General features: G+C 36.9%; 1 protein-coding gene across 1 annotated transcript in view; it reads right to left on the bottom strand.

The window, feature by feature from the left end:
* LOC126482031 (2-amino-3-ketobutyrate coenzyme A ligase, mitochondrial-like) overlaps window positions 1-21,089 on the bottom strand; it is a 154,286-nt gene that overhangs the window by 19,470 nt on the left and 113,727 nt on the right. The window contains exon 8 of the mRNA XM_050106003.1: window positions 4,268-4,445. Within this exon, the coding sequence (XP_049961960.1) occupies window positions 4,268-4,445 (178 nt within the window). The remainder of the gene's footprint in view (window positions 1-4,267; window positions 4,446-21,089) is intronic.

The following is a 21,089-nucleotide window of genomic DNA, read 5'->3' as shown; positions in this document are numbered from 1 at the left end:
TTAGGTATGGATCTTTTGCCAACTGAGTGATTGCGTATGATTGCTAAATATGGAACTATTGTATCAGCATATTCTGAAAGGAACATGACTGGTATAAAATCTGGAGCAGTGGCCTTGCCTTTATTAAGTGATTTAAGCTGCTTTGCTACACTGAGGATATCTACTTCTAAGTTACTCATGGTGGCAGTTGTTCTTGATTAAAAGTCTAGAATATTTACTTCATCTTCTCTGGTGAAGGAATTTCAGAAAATTGTATTTAATTACTTTGCATTAGTGGTACTGTAATCAGTAACATCATCACTGGTATCGCACAGAGAAGATATTGATTGTGTCCTTCTGCTGGTGTACTTTACATACAACCACGATCTCTTAGGATTTTCTACCAGATTTCAAGATGGAGTTTCACTGTGGAAAGTATTAAAAGCACTTCACTTTGAATTCTGTACTAATTTCAAGTTTCTGCAAAACTTAGTCAATCTTGGGGTTTGCGTTCTTTTAAATTTGGCATGCTTTTATTGTTGCTTCTGCAACAAAGTTCTCAGCTGTTTTGTGAACTATGGGAGATCAGTATGATTTCTTATTAATTTGTTTGTTATATTCCTCTCAATTGCTGTTGATACTATTTATTTGAATTTAAACCACATCTAGTCTATGCTTACATACTAACATTGGAATGAGTGGAGACTCTCTTAGGAAGACATCAAGTGGATTTTTATTTGCCTTTTTAAGTATGGTAGGTGGATTTTGCATTTATTTTTGGTGGCTTTGGATGTCACAGTATTCAGTCTTGCTGCAACAACCTTGTGGCCACTGATCGCTGTGTCCATCATGATGTTCCCTATTTGCTCAGGACTATTTGTTGCCAATAGGTCAAGTATATTTTTGCAGCCATTTACACTTCAAGTGGGCTCCTGAACTAACTGTTCAAAATAATTTTCTGAGAACACATCCAGAGCGGTTTCATGTGACATTTTATGTTTACCACTGATGTTAAACATGTATTTTTCACCAAAATCTGTAGGGCACATTGAAGTCAGCACCAACTGTAATTGTATGAATTGTGTATCTATTTAAAATGAGATTTTTTTTTAAAACTATTCAGCAGCTGTATTGTCTGAGTCTGGCGTCAGTAAATTGGACCAGTTATAAATTTGATCCAGTTGTCAGGTACAACTTCTGCACATATTAACTCACAATAACTGTCTACTTCAATTTCACTACAAGGTAAACTACTCCTGACAGCATAAACACTCCATCACTAACTGTATTTAATTCATACTTTATGAACACAGTTGAGATCAAAACAAATTGCAAAATGATTTAGTAAAGATAACAATATGGTGAGAAAATTGGTAGTTGACCCTAAATAATGAAAAGTGTGAGGTTATTCAGATGAGTGCTGAAAAGAAACCATTAAAATTCGGTTACATGATAAATCAGTCAAATATAAACACCATAAATTCAGCTGAATACCTAGGAATTACAATTACAAACAACTTAAATTTGAAGGAACACATAGAAACTGTTGTGGGGAAGGCAAAGGCATTTTATTGGTAGGACACTTAGAAAATGTAACAGATCTGCTTGTGAATCCTCTCTTAGAATACTGCTGCATGGTGTGGGATCCTTAGAATCCTGAGAATTTTTGCACTTCCTTCTTTCATCTATCAGTTAAAGTATTTCTTTTGTTACCTCAGGTTTCTTCATAATTACTGTCCTTATACTTATATTTGTTAGTCCAATTCCTGAGCTTGCTCTTTTTACAGATGTTCATTCCTCTTCAACAGGACTCCCTAATGAGGTATTCATCACTGCATCATCTACAGCTCAGGAGAACTTCTAGCACACATCCTCAATTCCCCATGTTGATTTTTCCTGAAGCTTCTCTTAAGATTCAGACTTCTCTCCAACATTGCTAAATTGTGGTCTGAATCTATCTACTCCAGGGAGCACTTTACAATCCAACATCTGATATTAGAATCTCTATCTAGCCATGATGTAATCCAGATGGTATCTTCCTGTGTTTCTAATCCTTTTCCAAATATGGCTTCTGCTCTCGTGAGTTTTGAATGGCATATTCACTATTACAAAAAATGGTTGACATGTCTCTGAGCACTATGGGACTTAACATCTGAGGTCATCAGTCCCCTAGAACTTAGAACTACTTAAATCTAACTAACCTAAGGACATCACACACATCCATGCCCTAGGCAGGATTCGAACCTGCGACCATAGCAGTCACACAGTTCCAGACTGAAGTGCCTAGAACCACTCAGCCACCATGGCCGGCTTCACTATTACCAACTGAAGTTTACTGCCAACTTTTTTTAGTCTATCTTCTCTCTCATTCATACTACTGAGCCCATATTCACCCAATTACATCACCTGCTATCCTTTTCCTTGCAGCAGCATTCCAATCCTCCATGATCATTAGATCATCATCATTATCATGACATTTATCCATTCAATACCCTCCTATTCTCTCTTTAGCTTTTCATCTTTTGCTTGTTGCATCAGCATGTCACATGTACTGTTGTTGTTGCTATTGTTTCGCTGCTAGTTCTGATGAAAATAATCCTATCATTCAGCTGTTCAAAGTAACTCACTCTCTGCCTTTCCTTCCTACTCTGAACTATATCTGTATTGAATCTTTGCATCTCCCTTTTCAAATTTTGTAGCTTCCCTACCATATTCAACTTCTGACAGTCCACACACTGACTTACAGAATGTTAACATTTCATTAGTCATTTAATCTTTTTCTCGTGTTCACTACTCAGTTGGAAGTCCCCACATGGAGATCAGAAGCTTCTGCTAATGGAGAGATCATCATGACTCTTCTTCCCTTAAAAGCCATATGTCTTCTGGATACACATTCTTCCCTTAGAGGCCATATCTTCTGGATACACTCTAAGCCTCTTTAATGCAGTGGTTTCTATTGTCTTCTGCATTGTCATTCCATTTATTATTGGTGATTTTTCTGCATTTTGTGGCAGGTTCTCAGACTAATGGCATGAGGATGACCTGAACCAGTATCCACAACTCTGTTATTAATTCAAAATTTAAGTTGTGGTTGGTATCAAACCTGTGACTTTGATTACTAATCAAAGGTGCTACCCCTTATCTTTTCGCACAATTTACCCAGTTGACTGGAATATCAAATTTGCAAGCAGTGCTGCTCCAAAAGAAATGTTTATACCTGCTTTAGGAACCTTCAGAAGGATTCAACCTCTCAGTGACCTTCTCCTGTCATTCCAAACTCCACAAATACTTACAGTAATGAAGTATGGATGTACACTGTAGATGGGATTATGTGCTTTAGACTCTCTAACAGCAGGCTGTGGGTTCTTTCCACAGTAAGTCTCTCTTTCACAGAATATGCACTAAAATGAACATCCCTTATAGACTAAAATTAGGGAATGGGATCCAAAGCTGGAATTCAGGCTTTCACAGTTTCTGGGGCATATAAGGAGATAGAAGAGCACAAAGCACATTTAAATTCTGATGCAATATACAATTTTAATGTATTAAAAATAATTAATTCAGCACGTAGTCCGTGGCATTCTTTCTGCTACATTGGAACATCAATCCATTGAAAATGTGATCAGAAGAGTGTTTAAAGATTTTCAGATAAAATGCGAGAATATAAAAGAGATTGGTTCACATGTTGCTGGGAGTACATTTCCTCCCCCTTTTCATGGTTAAGAATTTATAGTGCATTACAGGAACTGAAATATGTAAAATCACTGGGTAAAGATACTTCATTGAGAGGAGTAATGCATAATAAAAAGGAATTTGCAGTGATTTTCAATTATTTCTGCCCAGCAAAACAAATTGAAATGAAAACTGCTTTGCGATGAATTCATAGCTACCCTGATGTCAAATTTATAGGAGACATCTCTCGGGTACAATATGCCCACTTTTGTTTGTGTTGAACAGCTGCTATCAGTCCAAAAGTCAAAATCTCAATTTGTCTTTTCCACGTTGCCAACACCTTTCATTGTCATTATTCCCAAATGTGTTTATATCTTGCCTTGTATGAACCATACTTAGTCAATACCATCTCACAACATTGCATCCAACCGGCACATATACCTACTAACAGGTTCTATTCAATGGTATCACAATTAACTTATTGTTGTTGGTACCACTAACCCATTTTCTGAACCTATTCTGGCAGTCATTAGGGTTTAACATCCCATTGACATTGAGGTCATTTGAGTCTATTAATTATGACTGAATGATTGTATGTTCACTAATAGATACATACACAGCAATTCTGAAGCCATTTTGTGTGCAAGTTTTGCATCACATAACATTACTGGGCAGATGGGATGATTTTCTCCAGCAATTCTGAATCCCGCTTTAACCATAGCACATCGGAATCTTTCTGTGTTTTTGAGTACACGTGATATAAAACATCCATCATTAATAACTAGATCAAGCGCCTGAAACAGAAAAAAAGAAAAGAATAAATCTGTTAGTATCCAATATTCACGGAAATGCTGTAAACACACATAAGTAAATGTTTCCGAACAGCGGCTTAAAAGAAGAATGTCATTATTGCAGCAATATATAGACTTACTTTTATTTAATGGCTTACTAGCTTAGTGCCTGCTCCTTCTGTTATACAGACTACATGATCTGCACATATATATTTTTCTGTAAGCAAAATTTTTATGTTCCGAATTTGCAACACCTTCTAAACTCTTCACACTAATTAAGGCCATGGAAGCATCGTCTTTTCCAAATGTACTTCTGACGAAAAAGTGATTATGGTAGCTTAAGTTCCAGGTTTTTGTTATTCATGCCTTTTGTGTTTCTGTTGTGATATTTCCATAGAAAGTTTCATCTGCTACTACATATTTCTTTATATCTAACTGAGAAGAGAAATACCAGTTTTCATAGATTTAGCTTTAAAATGTTTCTAATATAACAAAATTTTTCTTAAAAATTTTGATGTCATATTGTTTTATTACTGATAGAGAAACCAGATATAAATTTTCATAGATTTAGCTTTGAAAATGCTTTCATGATAAAATAATTTCATAAAACTTTTCATCCCATCCTTCAACCCTTTAGAGGACTGATTTTTCAAAAACACTGAAACCAATTTTTTGTGTTTCTAACAAGAGAAGTCAAATACTAGTTTCCATGAGGTAACTTTATAAATGTTTTAGAAGTTGTCTGATAACGTCTTATTTTCTAAACAAAATTTGACCCATTATTTGACTTCCTTAGTGGTTAAATTCTTAAAAATGCAGAAATACATTTTTTTTATTTCTGCCTGAGAAACCAAATACCAATTTTTGTAGTTCTAATTTAAAAATTTCTTAGTGATGTTATATTTTCAAAAAGCCTTTTATCCAATATTTCAACACTACAGGAGTGGAATTTTGAATGATCTCTTCTTCAATGATGCCTACAGTATAAGATCCACACACTCCCCAAAGTTCGAGTTTCTATTCTCAGCAGTTTTGGCTGGGCAATGATGAGCCAGTGAATCAGTCTGGCCCCATTTCACACCACTTGGGTATTGATTTTGCAAAAACAGTGAAACACATGTTTTTTTTATTTGTAACGAAGAAGCCAATACTAATTTTTATGGATTTAGCTTTAAAAATGCTAGCATAATGAAATATTTCCATAAAAAGTTTATCACCTGCTAGTAGGTGCTGAATTTCCGGAAGACAATTAAATGTGTATTTTTTTAATTTCTAACCAAGAGCTCAAATACAAATTTTCATTGATGTAGCTTTAAAATACTTAATTAGTTCTTTAAAAATGATTTATTTTTTAAAAAAATTCACCCATTATTTCACCTCCACAGGGGTGCAGCTGTTGTCCCATACCATATTGGAGGCATGTACTGCTGCTGCGAGTGGTCATTTTGAACAGAGCCTGTTATGGTCAATTGTCTTGTTACTTGTCAGGATTGACATGACTAGTGTATGCACTTACATTGTTCTTTAGTGTGTGCTACCACAGGTATTGCACAAGTATCGATGTGGGAACTTTTCAAAATACGATATCTCATAAATAACTCACACTAGGATCCTGCAAGTAACACTACTGAGATTCTAATTTACCCCACTTTTAGTTTGTGAATGGCATTGTTCCATTTAAAAAAAACTATGTTTGCACAAAAAATATGCATTCCAAGTATTATTACAATCTGTTGGTTGGCTTACAATATGAGCCCCTGACTACCAACCCATTCTATGAAAACCGGAGATCAATAACACTTTCCACTTCTGCAATATTTGTGATGCAGGTTTTAGGTGATTCACCTCATACATATAGACAAGGTTATAGAAAATGCAAACAATTTTTTTACTTAGCTTTTCTGAATTGTGTGGGCAGGAACGGCCCCTAAAAAACATTTTTAGTCCTGCAGTCCTGACCTACGTCTTTGCTAGTGACTGTCCCATAACCACTTCTGCCCCTTTCACCTCCCAATATGTACCATTAATATACACTTACATTTTATTCTTCATGGTCTCTCTCTTTCTCTGTTACATCTCACCCTTCCAACCCCAACTGCAACGTCCTCTGCCTGCACCAAAATCCTACCACTTTCTCTTGCAGCCTCTCCCTTCCAGGTATCACGTTCCTCCTCCCCAACCCTTTCCTATCCCTCTTCCCTGCCCCTTTAACTCACTTCAGCCCTCAACTCAGATGGGCTGCACCACTGGAACAATCCAGTGGGCTAAGACAAGGTTGAAGGGTGAGAGAATGTGACTGTTTGTGTGTGTGGGTTTCTTTGTTAGCTGAAGAAACTTTTTACCTGAATCCTCAGCAATGTTTTCATATTGTTCATGTGCCTGTAGCTTGCTCAGTGACTCAAGTATTTACTGTTACTCATTCCATTATTTGTATTCCACACAGGACTTTTAAGTCTACAGTTTTTTTTCTAATGTATCTCCTTTCTTGTTTAGTGGAATAGTTACAACATTGTTTCCATTTTGAGGAATTATATTCCTGTATAAACATTTGGTAAGCAGTTTTAATATTTCTTTTCCTGTACATCTGACCATTTCCATTCAAACACTATCAACTCCTCGCATCTTCGTTTTGCTCATACCTTGAATGGTTTTATATACCTCTCCTGGCATCTCTTCCAGAATACCTTTATTTTCACTACCAGTATTTCTGTATCATCAAATGCTTCTAACATTTCCACTCTGTTGTTAGTTACTGTGCCACCTCCCACCGTAAGTGGTGGAATGTTATATGTGCCAAACATGTTCCTCTTCTGATTTTCAGGTTATTATTGTTTCCAGTTGTTTCCCTTACTAAATTTTCAGTTTCTCTTGTCATATTCTCTGGAAGACAGTTCTGAACAGTTTTATTTAGTTCTGAATATTCTATTACATTCTTATTATCAACTGTTTGAAACTTTCACCTTTTTCTTAGTAGCTGTCTTCTTCCAGTTTACATGTTCTTTACCTTTACTTCCATCATAGTTAGATAATATTTTGATTTTTTGAATTAAGTACCTTTTTAAAGGATTTCTCCTTATGTCAGTGCATGTAGGATCTTCATTTTTTGAGACAGTAAACTCAAGGCTTATTCAGCCTCGTTTAACTCATTGTTTTTAATATATTCTGAAAATCAAAATTTGATTAGTTTCTCCCTCTCTATTTTGTATCTATTTTTAGTTTTATTTATTTATCACATATATAATTTGGAAACTTAGAATAGTTTTATTCCCATATAACATGTACCTTTACAGATACAAACTTGTATTGGCTGGGAGTGCATGCAGTTTACATTTAGTGTTGCAGTTCTCACTGACAGAACAACCACCATAGTGGATTAGTGCTGTTTGTGTTTAATGTTGTTACCGTGGCTGGTAAGGTATATAAAGGGCACAAACAGTATCAAATGTGGAGTGATCACTGTGAAGGGCTTGGCAATGCCATTTACTTATGTGAGTGTGTGTCATTAGCACCGTACAAGTTTGAAAGTGGCTTCATCATGGATCTCCATTTGGGTGGAGGTGAAATTGTGCAAAATCCAGAATCCAGATTTGTGGGGTATTTGGATATGTCAGTGGCCCAACATTGGACTACAAGAGGACATGAGGACAGGTATAATTGTCATAAACGTTTGGGCTTACCACTTCTGACCACCATAAGGGAGGATCAATGTAATGTTTATTGCAACATCGGCCTTGGGCTGTTAGCTGCAATGTGGTGACATGGTGGTCAAAATAACATGTTTGCAGAAGGACTGCAAGATGGGCTAGTGAAACACCACACTATGCAGTGGTAATAGCTATAGTAAGTGGGTTGATGTCATCACACTACAGCAAGACTCTTGTTATGGGCTACATGAGAAGCTGCCAGGTTTTGGTGTAACAAGTGGGTGTCAGAGGTGAATAAATGGACAGTGGTAGTTCTTTGGACTCCAGCAGCAGCACCATGACACCAGGGGTATACTGGGTGATGAGATGACTGGGCATCAGCAGTAGCAGCCATGAGTTTGAATCCAGTTAGAGCCTGTCACTTCAAGCACTGAATTACTTGTGGGTCTTGGTGCCACAGTACCACTGACCTCTCAGCTGCACTAGCTACTGCCACCAGAGAGTTCCTTGTAAGACTTGATGCCTCAGCACAAGCTACCATCCAACTTCTGCCAAAAGGGCAGCAAGTTGCGTTCCACAAGAATAAGCCATTTGTTGGTGGAACATCATTGCAGCACAACACACAGTGACACTGGTGCCATGGCTGTAAGCTACTGAGGCTGCCAGCAGCTACTGAGGCTGCCAGCTGCACTCCAGTCTGTTGGCAGCATCACGTGCGAGCCTATGTGAGCATCCCCTCTATCCCGTCGCTTGGATGGAAGTAGCCAGACATGAGCCAATGCCAGCTAGGGTCAACAGACTGAGGCCCACTGAGCTAATGATGCTGTGTGTAATTAAGGTTGAATAAATGCCTTTTTTTTTGGTCAGCATTCTTTCTCCTACCCCGTTGTCACCACCACTCACCTTACTAAGGGTCAACTGTACTCAAAAACAGAAATGGCTACGTTTGGAGTGGTGGCATGGATGGAAAGTATGGGCTGCCGGTGAGTGACATTGCACTGTGTTCGACAATGAATTGTGGTCCTGCACTGTCCATGAAGACCATCATCAGCAAGTATGGTGGTGAAGTGGAGAAAGGTTGCATTCATCCAACATTTTGAAGAGCCACAGTAGTATTACTCCTGGCATCATGGTGTGGGGACCCATTGGGTATGAGTTCAAGTCATAGCTCATGTTGATTGAGGGAACTCTGATGACACAATGGCACATCATGGACATCCTGCATTCTCATGTGTTATCACTCATGCGAAAATATAGTGGTGCCAGGTTTCAACAGGACAATGCTCAATCGCATATGAAACGTATGTCTATGAATTTCCTGCATGATGTTGCGGTGCAGCAACAGCTAACTAGATACCTAGATCTACTCCTGATAGAAAGTGTGTTGGACTAGTTCAGATGTCAACTCTGTCCCAGTGTCAGTACTCTGGATATCAGGGACCAGTTACAACACTGTGGGTCAACTCACCTTAGGAGAGGAGACAGCAGATTTATAACATCCACCCTAACTGAATCTGTGCATACATCCATGTCAGAGGGGTTGTAATGTCATAGTGATAAGCGAGCTTATACAGACAAGTTCTTTATAAATTTGACTGAATATTGTAATCACTAAAATAACACCACACTTATTAAAAAACTAAAAACCCACCCTGATTGCAAAAAAAGCACCTAGCATTAAGTGTTAACCCAGGTTTCGGCATAGATAACTACACCTTCTTCAGAACAACAATAAAATCCACAAGTTTTTTTGTTGTTATGTAGAAGGTGTAGTTATCTACACCGAAACCTGGGTTAACACTGAACACTAGGTGCTTTTTTTGCAATCGAGGCAGGTTTTTAGTTTTTTAATATATTAACCAACGATTGCCGATGCACTGCGATGTTAAAGGTTTTTAACATCACATTCCTTGTCAACCCATGAAATTTGATTTTGTTTCCTCTTTCCCTTGTGGGTGTTTCACATTCTGTCAGGCAGTGTACATTAGTGTGCCTAGAGTAGACATGCACATTAGTGGTAGAACTTTTAGTGTTTTAAACAGTGGATTACATGACTGTCTAGCTCTGCTCCATGTAATAATCCAAATGGTTTTAGTTTGGATTGTGAATTTCACCAGAGCTGCTGGGGATTGCCAGAATATATTCCAAGTGTGCAATAAAATAGGCACACATTAGTGACTACTCATTTAGGCATTCCTCTAGAGCCCTTATGAAGATAACATACTGTACTAGCTTGGCATAAATGTTTTCAGTTTTAGATTACTTTATATCCAAATGGCAAGAAATTTTGTTGCCTCTTCATTCAGAGTGGAGTCTTGGTTGATGGTGGTCTCTGGATAATGCAAGACTTCGATTTGACAGTTACTGAAATTTAATGAAATTTCCTGTTGTTTAATATCAGCTGATTTAAAAACTGTTGACAATTTACTAAGTTATTTTTTAACATGTCTGATATCTTCTTTTCTTCACTCAACATTCTCTTCTTCACTTAATTCTTCCAATTTTCTGGCAATATTAAATTTTATTTTACCCCATTCTTCAGGCATCAAAGCTTTATGTAATTTTGCATAGGACACCCAATCACTCAAATCATAATCAGCCTCCTCCTTTCCTAACCATCCACAATTAAAATCTTTCAGGCTGTTAAGGATCTGTTTGAAGGGGATACTGATGAATGTTTTGGAGGAAGACCTAAAGATATTTGCATTATGCAAGAGGAAGTGGTTGCGAAAGCTAGAATTTTGTGTGTATGTATGTGTCTGTTTGTGTTTCTATCGACCTACACTTTTGTATGGTAATTCACATCATCTTTGTTTTTAAATATATATCAGCATGTCAGATAGATTTCTGTAAAATGTATCCATACATGCCCCAGGTGGCATTTACACACCAATAATTGCTATATTCTCTATACCCCATTTTAGATTTATTGCAGAAAATTCTGTGATTCTTTCTAGACAGAATGCACTTACATCAATAACTCTGAAATTAGTTGCTTTAATAGTGAAGATTGCTATGCCACCACCAGACTTGTTTTTCCTAATAAAGGCATAACAAAATTTCATGGAGAGTGGTTGACAAATGCTAATTAGGTCTTCATTGTACCAATGCTCAGTTATGATTAAAATATCAAGTTTATCAATACATGTAATAATATCTAGATCATTGTGGTTGTTTTTAAAGACTACTGAAATTCTGGTGTATGAGATTAATTCTGAGTTTCTCCTGCTGAACTATTAAGGATGATTTAGGGCTACCAAATCATACAGCAGGCTTTACAAGTTTCCCAGGCTTGGTTGTGCAATTACGCGGCAACACACTCATTTTCTTTGCTTTTTGGAGAATTTCATGTAATTTCCTCAACAATTAATTTGCTTACAGTCTTTTTATCTCTTTTTTTACCATACCATACCATGAGAGATTTCTGACATTTACCAGGGGCACATTGCGAAACTTATTACATATTGTTTTGAGCCAAACATTTGTCTTGTGCACTTCCGAGTTCACTATAGACTGTTTCATTAGATTGTGTCTCTGTAGAATATTAACAATAATTACTTTAGTGTTAAACAACATACTGAGTGTCACTTTCATGTCCCTGATAGCATTATTTGCTTGATTTTGTGCTACATCATTTGTACCTCCCATGATTACGAGACATTCATGTAATAGAAAAGACTCCCTATTTTTCATATATGGCTTCACCAGAGCTGAGAGAGAATCCAGCTTGAATGTGAGTCACAGTTGTAAAGTCATACTGGATACTAGTGATGTTTTGCGCTATTCCATGCCCATGTCTATTCCAGCAGTTTTTTTTTTTCAGTTTGGAATATTGATCTTTCTTTGCAACAATTTAAATTCTACATCTTCCACTATTTTATGAGGCGTCACATACCTGTTTTTAGTAATAATGGCCAGAGAGCTTTCTTTTGTTTTAGATTTAGGCCTAAGTTGTTGAGCAGGCACTGCTGATTAGTTGTGCTCGCTTTTTTATTTAGTAGAGAAACTTCAGCCTTTAGACACTGAATATCACTTATTCAGTATTCAACTAATGTTGAAAATTTGCACTTACAGTCACAATTTTTAGTGTCTGATATTTTACCTGTGTTTTTGAGGCAACACTGAATACAGTTGCAGCTTGTCATGAATTTGTGGCTTTCTTTCACTGATGGATAAATTTTAGCACATTGAAAATAGAAAGAATGTTTACATTCCATACAGCTGATGTCAGTTTTCAACACTTTTTTGCATTTTATATGCTTTTCATAATCTAAATCAGAGTTTTTATGAGGACTAAGGAATGTTGTACTTCTACTTGCTGCCATTTTACATCCTGAATCAAGGATGTTGGACATGTCTTGGTATACAATTTGAAAATAAGAAAAATCAAGTAATTCATGTATACAGATATTTACAATAACTACTGTCCATTGTCACTCCTTTCTCTATTTTTCTAAAATTTTTGAGGAGGTAATGTACTACAGGGTTGTTATCCACATGTGGAGTAATTAGGTACTTAGCCATTTAGTTCTTAAGAAGCATAAAGTGGAAAATTATCCTAGTTTGTTTGTGTAACGCAAAGAGAGAAACCACATCATTTGCATGGGAAAAAATTATAGTGGGTTTAATAATGCCCCACTACTGTTCATGCTTCATTTTAATGATATGACATTTAACTGAATTAGGAGACAGAATTAATTTTGATTACAGATAATTTAAGCATTGTTATGAAGCTCTGTAAAAAGTCGTCCACACAGAAATTAGTAAATGATTTTTTGTAAAAGTTACTGAATGGTTTTTCGTGAATGAACTACGTTTTCTAAGTTCTGAAATGTGACAGATCAATTTTGATAAAGGATATATTACATGCCTCAAGCCTATATAACAATGAATGATGCTTGTGAAATTTGAAGAAAGTTTATTTTATTAGTAGCTAAGTTTTAGGTATCACATTATGGAGGAATGGTTTTCGAGATGTGCAGGTGTTATGGAAGATAGGGGAACAACATATCTACAAGGTGGGACAGCAAATTAAGTGTCTGCACCTGCTGTGGGGCCACTTGTTACTTGATATTTGTGGGAGGAATGGTCTGCGATATGTGCAGATGTGATGAACAACATGGTCACATCACATCTACGAGGTGGGCTACTATGTTAGTGTCTACAACTGCTATGAGGCTGCTTGTTACTTGAAGTCACAATTTGGAGGTGTTTTGCAGCCACAAAGAAAAGGATTGTCATGACAACAATGTAAGTGGCATGCCAAGTAAAAATCTAATGTACTGTCAATTGTGTCTCATCTGAACTAAGATGATGTATGGATCAGCCTGACATAATAATATATTTTGAAGACTGTGAAAGATATTGTAAATGGAAGCAATGAGTTACTGTTTTGTTGTTGTTGTTGTATTCAGCCTGGAGATTGGTTTGATGCAGCTCTCCATACCAGTCTATCCTTTCATTCCTGAATAACCACTGCAACGAACATACTTTTGTCCCTGCTTACAGTATATTCCAGAAAATATTGTATTCAATTATATCATTGCTTTGGATAACTGGAATCAACAACGGAAAAAACATTGGAGTGTACATGAGGTGTAGTTCAACATACCAATTTAATGTAAAAGAAACTAACATCATATAAAATAAGAAGAAAGAGTTTTTAATTTTAATGAAGGATTCAATAACTAACATTTTGATTGACTATAAAAACATGATCAAGAACTTGCTAGGCCAAGACTGGGCATGGCAACAGAAAAAACATTTGTTTGATGACATGGATTTCCTGTTTGGTATTGGAGGACTACAGTTGGGTCATTAGTTCCTGAAAATGCTACAGTTGTTATATGAAGGCAGTTCACCATCCAATGGCACTGGGAGATTGAGCAACATACACACCAATGGTGCTACACCTCATCATCTCATCAAATTGGCTTTGCATTGGCATCCCAGTGCACTGAGCTGCTTGATTTATCTGATGAGCCTTACTCTGCCCGAAACTGGGTTTCCTTAGTTCATTATGTGGTCAGACAAACAAAAGTTACTGGTGTTGTGTAGTGGCGTCAAAATGTGATACTGAATGCTGGTAACTGTTCTCAGTATGGAAGGTGGTTTACTAAAAATATTTAAAAAAAATTAGAAGAGTTATCTAGTAGTATTAAAGTTGTTGAGGTTCTGTGGATATTGAGAACATGATAAACTTGTGCACATTATATAATTTATTGAGATGATTCACATTGGTACACTTTGCTACATGTTATCTTACCCACACAAGGTAAATGAACTGGGAATGACTGGGAACAGCATGTAGGAACAAAGATTTAAACACAGTCAAAGATACACGTATATAGTTAACCACATATCAATATCATTTAAATAGGTCTGACCATATTAACACCCCCACTTCAGAACATTTAAACGATTTTCTTAAAAAACCTAAACCCATACAGTCCAAAAAATCATAATGTTTTTCTTTTTCAATCCCTTTGTCATTATGTCAGCAGGCATATCAACTGTTTGTAAGTAAACAGTTTTTACAACTTTATTGGACACAGCTTCCCTTATAAAATGTCAAACATCAATGTGCTTTGACCTTTTATAATAGGAAGTACCTACAGATAAGGTCAGTGCACTCTGATTATCACTGAATAATGTGACATACTTATAGCTTATCAGTTCATGTAACAAGTCACTCAAATAAATAGCCTCCTGATGAACTTCTGAAAGAGCCATATATTCAGTTTCTGTGCTAGAAAGAGCAACAGTTTTTCACTTAGCACTCTGCCATGACACTACAGACCCATATAGTTTGAAAATAAAACCAGTGTAGGATTCTCTGCCTAAAGGACAGTTGGCCCAATCTGCATCTACATAAGCACATAATTCTGAATCTCCTTTCCTAAACTTTAGACCGTGATTCTTAGTTTCCTTCAGATATTTCAAAATTATCTTAGCACTTACCCCATTTTTTTCAGTATAAGAATTATTGAACTGGCTTAAATAGCTCACATGAAAGAGATGTCAGGTCTTGTAAGTACCAATAAATATGTTAAGCTACCAATTAGGGCTTGATAACGTACACTACTGGCCATTAAAATTGCTACACCATGAAGATGACGTGCTATAGACATGAAATTTAACCAACAGGAAGAAGATGCTGTGATATGCAAATCATTAGCTTTTCAGAGCATTCACACAAGGTTGGTACCGGTGGCAACACCTACAATGTGCTGACACGAGGAATGTTTCCAACTGATTTCTCATACACAAACAGCAGCTGACTGGCATTGCCTGGTGAAACGTTGTTGCGATGCCTCGTGTAAGGAGGAGAAATGCGTACCATCACATTTCCGACTTTGATAAAGGTCAGATTGTAGCCTATAGCAATTGTGAGATTGCTGCTTGCATTAGTCAAGATCCAATGACTGTTAGCAGAATATGGAATCGGTGGGTTCAGGAGGGTAATAAGGCACACTGTGCTGGATCCCACCGGCCTCGTATCACTACCAGTTGAGATGACAGGCATCTTATCTGCATGGCTGTAACGGATTGTGCAGCCACTCTTGATCCCTGAGTCAACAGATGGGGGAGTTTGCAAGACAACAACCATCTGCACAAACAGTTCAATGACATTTGCAGCAGCATGGACTATCAGCTTGGAGACCTTGGCTGCGGTTACCCTTGACGCTGCATCACAGACAGGAGCGCCTGCGATGGTGTACTCAACGACGAACCTGGGTGCATGATGGCAAAACGTCATTTTTTCACGTCATTTTTTCAGATGAATCCAGGTTCTGTTTACAGCATCGTGATGGTTGCATCCATGTTTGGCGACATCACGGTGAACGCCCATTGGAAGCATGTATTCATCATCTCCATACTGGCGTATCACCCGGCGTGATGGTATGGGATGCCATTGGTTATACATCTCGGTCACCTATTGTTCGCATTGACGGCACTTTGAACAGTGGACATTACATTTCATTCGATCCCTGCAAAACCCTACATTTCATATGGATACTGCACGACTGCATTTTACAGGTCCTGTTCAGGCCTTTCTGGATACAGAAAATGTTCATCTGCTGCCCTGGTCATCACATTCTCCAGATCTGTCACCAATTGAAAATGTCTGGTCAATGGTGGTCAAGCAACTGGCTCGTCACAATACGGCAGTCACTATTCTTAATGAACTGTGGTATCGTGTTGAAGCTGCATGGGCAGTTGTACCTGTACTCGCCATCCAAGCTCTGTTTGACTCAATGCCCAGGCATATCAAGGCCGTTATTACAGCCAGAGGTGGTTGTTCTAGGTACTGATTTCTTAGGATCTATGCACCCAAACTGCATGAAGATGTAATCACATGTCAGTTCTAGTATAATATATTTGTCCAATGAATACCCTTTTATCGTCTGCATTTCTTCTTGGTGCAGCAATTTTAATGGCCAGTAGTGTACATCACTAATTTTAGTTTCTTTTTCATTTAGAAAATCAAGCTTCATTTCAACAGAAGTCTTTACAGTTTTACAATCTGTCATGTTGAACTTTTTCAATAACTTTCATACATCCATAGTTGAAATGGAGGATAGTGGGATGTCTGCTGGTATAAATTTATATTAAAAATGAAGAAATTCCTCCAGCTGTATTTAAGCTGTCGATTTTATTTTGGAAACTAGTTTCAACATTGTAACAACATCATCTTCAGGCCCATACATTTGTTGACATCAACTGTGTGCAGCTGATACTAGAAGTCAGTGGTGAGATATGGATGTGCTGTGTGTGGAAGGTAGGTAGTAAATGTTACAATGTTGAAACTAGTTGCCAAAATAAAATTGACACCTTAAATACAGCTGGAGGTATTTCTTCATTTTCAATATAAATTTTCAATACCTGATCAATATACTTCTCTTGACTTAAAGCTAATACTCCATTTGCTTTATCATATTTGATTTCCATCCCCAAACAATTTTTAGCCATTCTTAAATCCTTTACTTTGAACCCTGAACTTGACTTATTTTCCAAAAATTCAGTCTCAGTTGAGTCATTTGAAGAAATATAAAAGTCATCCACATATAATTCAACCATAGCAACTAAGCATTTATCTTTATGTTTTGTAAACAAGCAAGGTTCTAAATCAGATCTTTTGTAACCTAGACAGCTTAAGACATTATTTACTCTCTCATTCCATACTCTGGATGATTGTTTTAAACCATATGTAGCCCTTTTTAACTTCAAAACCTTTATTTTATCATTACAAAGATTTAATCCTTCAGGTTAATGTAAGAAAATATCTTCTTTGAGAATACCATTTAAGATAGCACTTTTAACATCAAGATACATAATGTTCAAATCTTGTTCAAGGGATAAAGCTATTAGAAGTCTAAGTGTTGCATGCCTTACCACAGGAGAAAAGGTCTCATCATAATCAACCCCAGATTTCTGAGCGAATCCTTTTGCACTAGTAGAGCGTGATGCTGCACTTCACCTTTACTGTTGATTTTTTTTCTTAAACACCCACTTACACTGCACAACACTTGCACTTTGTAGAACATTTACTACTTCCCAGGCATTGTTGTCTTCAAATGCCTGTATCTCTTCATGCTTAGCACATTTACATTCTTCTGCATCAGGTCTGTTAATGGCCTCCTGCATGGTTGTTGGATCCTCGAGCTGATCTGAAGTTCCAGCAGAAAAGTAAACCTTGTAATCTTCAAATCTTCTATTTGGTTTGGGCTGCCTTTGTAATCTTCTGATATTTTTCACTTTATCTTCTTGCATAACACATTTTTTATCATCAGTTTCTTCCTCTGATGTGACTGCTTCTTTTGAGACATCATGTAATTCCTCTGTTAATACAGTATCAGACTTTTCATTTTCTTCATCATCCCTCCTTGAAGTGGTGATTTCTTCACAATTATTTATTTCGGTTTCTGCATCACTTGCATTTTCCATTATAGTCATATCTCAGCTTATCACAACATCATTTGCTTCAGGGTCGTAGAGTCTATAGCCTTTGTAGTACTGCTGTATCCCACTAACATAATTTCTTTTGCCTTTTTATCTAATTTTGATCTCTTGACTTTGGAAATATGCACCATGACCTTGCTTCCAATTAATCTGAGATGACCAATGTTGGGTTTCTTGCCAGTTCATAGTTCATAGGGTGTTTTATTCCCAAAACTTGAACTCACTGACCTGTTTCACAAGTTTACTGCACTATTAACTGCTTCAGCCCAAAATCTTTTTTCAAGATTTCCATCAAACAGTAAACATCTTGCCTTTTCTACAACAGTACTATTTAATCTTTCTGCCAAACCATGTAGCTGTTGGATAACTAATGTATAATACCATGTTTTTTCAACAAACTGTCAAAATCCACACAACAGAATTCTTTTTCATTATGTGTTCTTACTGTTTTGATTTTCCTTTCTTGCTGATTCTCCACCATCTTTTTAAATTCTTGAATTTTTTCTGAAGTCTCATTCTTTGTTTTCAGAAAATACACAAATCCTATACTGGTGTAATCATCTTCCAAAATGAAAAAATGCTTTGCACCACCTAATGACATAACCTCCATTGGTCTACACAGGTCTGCATGTACTACTTCAAGTGGTTTAGAGGCTCTAGTGCCTCCAAGTGGAAAAGGCTGTTTTGTTTGTTTGCCTTCATTGCATACTACACAGTTTTTCTTGCTAATGTTGATGTTAATGTCTTCACATACCATTCCTTCTACAGCACCATTTTTCATTTTAATAAGATCCTTTGCATTTAGGTGACCTAATCTTCTATGCCAATCAGATGCTGTGATCATTCCCCAAAAATCACTTCTTCCATCAACGTTTAGCTTGTACACACCATTAAGCAGATCTGCAATTGCAACTAGTTCCTTATGCTTGTTATAAATATTGCACTGATCACTATTAAATTTAACAAAATTTCCTTGTTCAATCAACCTGCTCACAGAGAGCAAATTTGTAGTTAGTTCAGGAGCACACATAACATTTCTTACAGTAATATCAAAAAAGTTCTTCCTGGCCACTATTGTTAAATCAACTTCTCTAGAGCACAGCACAGGGTTTCTGTCTGATCTGCAGCCATCATCTTTTGAGTGTTAACATTATTCACTTTGTTTTTTCTCCATTCTTCATTTGCTGTCAGATGCACACTAACACCTGAATCAAAATACCAGTCACTTCTGTCAAAAGTACCACTTATAAATACAGCACTGAAAACATTTGAAGTTTTGTTTTGTCTTGTATCATTTTCACTGTTAGGGCACTTACTCTTAAAATGTACTGGTTTCTTGCATTTATAGGAAACAATGACGTTTCTGTTTTGGTTTCCCACTGCATTTTCATTTTGGTGAGGAAAACTTTGGTTTACTTTGCCAACTTTTGGCCCTAAAAGCACTACCAGTTGTGGTGACCTCTTCTTCCATGTCAAGAAGCTTACTTTTGATTGCGTTCATTGCAATTGGAATTCCTGAGTGCTCAGTTGCCATTATCTTGGGAGAATATTTTTTGGCAATCCTGCTAGCAATAACAAACCAATCCATTCATCATTAACAGCAAAACCTGTTCCATGTCATTGAATCACATTTTTATAGACGTGTTGATGTCAGTGTTCTCAATAAATTTATTCTTCTCACAAAACCAGAATCATCAAACATTGATTTCAGTTTCTTCCACAAGCCCACTGTTGGTTTTGCTTCTCTTATGTGCACATATAAAGATGGATAAGTTGTAAGAACTATCTTTGCTTTGGCCTTCGAATCTTCTGATGCAACTATTTCTGAGACACACTTTGCTAATCCTTCAAGAATAAGCACAATTTCGACAGTGAACACACAATCTCTGTAGTTCTCACATCCTTTTAGCTTCGGCACACTAATTATATAATTAGTCACCATATATGTCAACTCGAATGATTCTTCTTTGTGAACAACAGTACACTGGACTCTCAATCACAACACATGGGTTTTAAACAGCGATTCCTGATACTTTTAACAATCAGTTATCTGCGTATCTGGGCCCATAACCTGTTGAGGCTCTGTGAGTACTGAGAACATGATAAACTTGTGCACATTATATAATTTATTGTAACAGTTCACATTGGTACACTTTGCTACATGTTAGCTTACACACACAAGTAAACGAACTGGGAATGACTGGGAACAGCATGTAGGGACAAAGATGTAAAACACAGTCAAAGATACATATACATAGTTAACCACATATTGATATCATTTAAATAGGTTTGACCAGCTTAACAAAAGCCACCAAAAAAGAGTTGACTAACAGTAATATTCTATTAAAGACAGAGTTATGTAATAGTCTTAAGCCCAAAGGGGAAGATTTGTTTAATTGTATTAAAACCCATAGGGAAGAGTTATCAAATGTTAATAAAGCCCAAGGAGAAGAGTTAAAAAAGTTTCAAAGCAATAATATCATCCCTACAGAAGGAGGTACAAATGGAGATAATTAAACAAAGTGACTTAGTCAGGAATATAGTTCAAGAACATGTTAAATAGGTAACCAACAAAATTAAACTAATACACTGGTGTCCAAGATTAAAGCAAAACACTGCTGTTTCCTTATCCCATGTCTAATTCATGATATAATGATGCAAACTGTCAACCTGAGATCCATACAATCATGCTCTGCACAGAAGGTGGCACTCCGGTCAACAGGAAACCATGCCAATTACGCTGACAGGGCACCTATCAGATGGGGTAGTGTTTCTGGGTAGTCCCATATCCAGAATAGCTTTGTGCACTTTCACAGATGGTGCAGTATGGCACAGAGAAGATGCACTCTCTGCAGTGAGGGACCATGGAAGGAAAGGAAACAGGAGAGATACAAACTGATGTGGCCCCATGGCTTATTGTAAATCATTCTGTTGTTTCTTGGATGTGGTGACAGTTAATAGAGACCAAAACTGTATCCTGATTACCAGGCTAGGGCCCACCACGTGTGACTTCAGAATAGAGGACCATTATTTGGTTGTA

The sequence above is a fragment of the Schistocerca serialis genome, chromosome 5 (assembly GCF_023864345.2).
Source record: "Schistocerca serialis cubense isolate TAMUIC-IGC-003099 chromosome 5, iqSchSeri2.2, whole genome shotgun sequence".
Classification (NCBI taxonomy): domain Eukaryota; kingdom Metazoa; phylum Arthropoda; class Insecta; order Orthoptera; family Acrididae; genus Schistocerca; species Schistocerca serialis.
Note: the sequence above shows the minus strand (reverse complement) of the source record. Positions and strands in the feature narration are given on the sequence as shown.